The sequence below is a fragment of the Nematolebias whitei genome, chromosome 12 (assembly GCF_014905685.2).
Source record: "Nematolebias whitei isolate Nwh7 chromosome 12, NemWhi1, whole genome shotgun sequence".
In the NCBI taxonomy this organism is placed as follows: Eukaryota; Metazoa; Chordata; class Actinopteri; order Cyprinodontiformes; family Rivulidae; genus Nematolebias; species Nematolebias whitei.
In genome coordinates this window covers 8,108,106-8,112,266 of record NC_056509.1, presented here as the reverse complement: position 1 = coordinate 8,112,266, position 4,161 = coordinate 8,108,106, and the positions used below count along the sequence as shown (strand labels likewise).

General features: G+C 42.1%; 1 protein-coding gene across 2 annotated transcripts in view; it reads left to right on the top strand.

The window, feature by feature from the left end:
• The window catches only part of cdc42bpab (CDC42 binding protein kinase alpha (DMPK-like) b), a 114,021-nt gene extending 109,932 nt beyond the window's left edge, over positions 1-4,089 (top strand). For both annotated transcript variants that reach the window (XM_037685707.1, XM_037685706.1), the window contains one exon: positions 2,957-4,089. In XM_037685707.1, the coding sequence (XP_037541635.1) occupies positions 2,957-3,088 (132 nt within the window). In that variant the 3' untranslated portion in view covers positions 3,089-4,089. The remainder of the gene's footprint in view (positions 1-2,956) is intronic.
• Positions 4,090-4,161: the final 72 nt, after the last annotated feature.

Genomic DNA, 4,161 nt, shown 5'->3' with positions numbered 1-4,161 from the left:
GTTTTTTGTATTAAAAACACTTGTCTTTCATTGGTGGGATGAAATATGCAAATTTTTTGGGACAGGCATTTTGGGTTTTCATGAGCTGTATGCCATAATCATCAGTATTAAAACAATTAAAGACCTGAAATATTTCAGTTGGTGTGCAATGAATCTGAAATATATGAAAGTTTCATTTTTATCATTACATTATGGAAAATAATGACCTTTATCACAATATGCTAATTTTTTGAGAAGGACCTGTACACCCAGTTGCTTATGCTGCATGATGAGATCAGATTTATTCATATTTTAGAAATTGCATTTAGCTTAGTTGACAAAAAGATACAAATGAAGACTGTCTGTCTTAAAAAAAACTCTTGGTTTTGCAGTAAGCAGCCTGATTTCAAACTGACATCTTGGCCAAAGGTAAAATAAAAATCTTTGTGTTCTCAGAAAAGTTGTTTCAGGACCTCCAATAAACTTATGTACACATCAAAGCACACAAGACAGATTCAGGAATTCTCTTTGTTTTCCAGATTTCACATGTTATTACCTTCAAACATACTCAGACAACATTTGATGCATCATTGAATTTCTTTTATTGTGTTTAGTGGGACATCCATTTTTAGAAGTCATCGTAGCATCTGTTGGAAACACAGAACATAGTACAGTTAGGGTGTTGCTAGTTGTTACTTAATCCTGGATTGGATTTTAAAGTTAATTTTGATTATTTTTTTTTCACAAGGAAAAAAAGTTGATTTCCTAAAGTTTAACTATAAATGAAGGAATTTGTACATTCAGGTAATTGAAAATTAAGTAATTTCTCTAACATCCAACCCATTTTAGCCACTGAGCCATACCAAACACCCATAATCTATTCTTGAATGAATTATTGACTATTATTGACAAATTACAGACTTTTTATTGAATAAGTTATTACTCATTATTGAATCATTGACAATTTACACTCATGTTCGTGTTAACTCATGTTGCAACAAGGTCAGCAACTTTTGACTATTACTATGAACGATGTTCAACTTTGGAGGTGATTTATTTTGAAAGTCAACATCAGTTGTTGGTCAACATTGTTGAGCAACATCAGTTGTTGGTCAACATTGTTGAGCAACATCTTGGGGTCTTTTAGAGTCAACCTGAAGTGAGAGTGGTTCCTGACATGGTAGGAAGACAGATATAATTAACGGCTTTTATTTGTTTATTTTTCAGCTAATAACTTTTATTTGTTTGTTTTTCATATTTTTCAGTTATACACAGCTTTAAAATATCTATTTTTCAAGTATTAAGAACTTTTATTTTCAGCTTGTATTTTGAAAAGCACCACACAGTTGTTGTAACCGTGCACAGTGAGAGCTGCTGGAGCAGGGTGGAGGCTCACTTTACCTCAGTGTGTTACCTGCATGGGAACTCCCCACCATGTTTTCACATGAGCTAAACTTGTAAAGCACGACAACAACGAGAGAACGGTCGAAACTATCGTGACCTACAATAAACGTACTTCAATAAAATGCATAAGTGAAAACATAACATACTTTATAAGTACAATAAACCATATTTCTTTGTCAAACATCGCAAAGAAACGTTACCTCATCAATAATCCTCGTGACTTTTAGGGTTACCCACAGCCAATCAGTGTTCGCCGCCCACAAACGCCTATTCGCCAGAAACGCCCACTTTTGGTCTGCAGAGAAGAGAGAACCCCTTCTCGTGGTTTCAGCGATGTCTTCTTGTTCAATCTGAAGCAGGCAGCCTGATTTGGGGCAGCCGCGCTCAGTCTGTCCCTCCTCAGAGACGGGCAGACTGACCGGGGTCGAGTTGGCTGCCCCGGGTTGAGCAAGAGTAGCGCCCCGCTGAAGCCACGGAGCTCGAATGTCCATCGTAAAACCAACCTTACCGCAGTTTAATGTGACGCTATGGCTCTGCAGACATTGCACGTTGCTGTCTTGTTTTGTGGTGTTTAGTGTAAAATACTTCCACACAGCGGACATGTTTAGATGAAAAGTTGGTTAGCTGTTAGCCACAGTGCTGCTAACTCAGTCCTCACGTTGTAGCTGGCTGCAAACTATGAACTGGATTTCCTGAATGTGAGCCGGGTCTTATTACTCTGGGCTCATGAGACACGCCGCCGTTCAGGAAATCCATTCCATAGTTTGAAGCCAACATGATTCATGGATCGGAAATATCGGCAGGTGGATCGGAAAAATCCGATACGTAAATTATGCTGGTATCGGAGGCCGATACTGGATCGGATCATCTCCATCCCTAATAATAATCAACATCAAAATAAACGTTTGATATATATAATTCTGTGTGTAATGAATGAATATAATAGACAAGTTTCACTTTTTAAATGGAATTACTGAAATAAATCAACATGATATTCTAATTTTATGACCAGCACCTGTACAGTAAACATGTAGAGCCCCATCAATAACCTGTGACATCATCATCGTCAGTAAACATGCTGTATGAAGAATCTGTGACATCATCATCATCATCACCTTCAGTGAACCAACAAGGTTCAACGTCTGAAAGTGATGTAGCTCAGTTTGTTCTTCCATCAGCTGGAGATCTGGAGATGTTTGTGTCTGCTGTGACTGAGTTCTGGGCTGCTCTGCTGCAGGTCACAGACCTCGTATCCCCCCCCCACACACACACACACACACCCCCACACACACTCGTTCTGCTGAGTGTCGGTTCAGTTTGGACTCTGCATGCTTTTCTCTCAGCTGATCCTTTCTGAGCCGTTGATCTGTGGCTGATGGGGGGGGGGGGGGGGGTGTCAGCGTGTCCTCCATCCCACACAGCAGATCAATGAGGTAAACTACAGTGTGGTGTCACCCCCTCCCTCATCAATCAGGAGCAGGTTGTAGTAAAAACACCAGCCTCAGCCTGAAACAGATTCTGATCTTTTCCTGTTGTCTTTCTTTTTTTTACACCCCCCCACCTCCTCCTGCAGGACTCGGACTCCCCCCGTCACTCCACAGCTTCCAACAGCTCCACCTTCAGCAGCCCCCCCAGTCCGGCCTCCCCACACAAGACGAAGTCTCTGTCTCTGGAGAGCACAGAAAGGATGGCCTGGGAGACATGAACCCCCCCCCCCCCCCCCCCCGCGCTGCCCCACCAACAGACAGACTGACAGCACAGCACCCCAAACCCTCTCTTCTCTGCAGCCCCCCCACACCCCCATGATGAACATTTGGCCTGCTCTGCTCCTCCATGATGGAAACTCAGGGCTTCAGAGGGAGGGGGTGTCATATATAAGTGGTGGGTGCTGCAGCTCCAGGATGTGTGCCCCCCACCCACCCCAGAGGTAAAGGTTTGTAATGGGGGGGGGGGGGGCAGTTTTAATTTATTTATGGGTCCTGGACGCGTCCTGAGACACGAGAGAAAAGATTTCTTCGTTTTAATTTTCCTCTTCAACTCTGCAGAGATTGAGCCGCAGCAGCTCGTGACATCATCACTACTCTCCACCTCATTGGTTGACAGCAAGTGACATCATCGAGCAGCCTCGGTTGTAGCGTAGACCCCCCCACCACCACCACGATGTACATAGGTTCAAATCAGAGTTAATATATGAGAAGGAAAATAAACTCCTGGTTTGTTTTCAGGTTATTTTCACACAGAAGCCATTTTAAACCACTTTTACTTTTTTACCAGTTATTTTGACATTTGTTTGATTTTTATGTTCAACACGTTTGTAAGACACTAAAACGAGAATGTAAACACTTTGAACGCCTGCAGAAGTCAGCACGTAGCTTCTGATGGACTCCATGCACCGGATCTGGAAAAACCTGGACTGGAGCTCCAAAACAGGAAGACCTGAAGGGCTGAGCTGCCGAACCCGTGACTTCTCCTCCTCTTCATCAGTTCACAAACGAACTTATAGAAAACGTTTGGTCATAATGAAGTGGCTTTCTGGGGAAACGTGATGAATGATTAGTGTCTTACCTGTTTTGGATGGCTCTGAACAATCACATGTTGAAAAACTGCTTCAGTACCGACGACCTAAAGGCTAAAAACTGAAGAAGGTTTTACAGATTTAAAACCCAAATTTCTAAATCAATAAAACTTTACTTTGTCAGAAATATTAGCAACTTCCTCTTGGCCGTGTTAGTCAGAAATATTAGGAACTTCCTGTCGGCCATGTTATTCTGTCAGAAA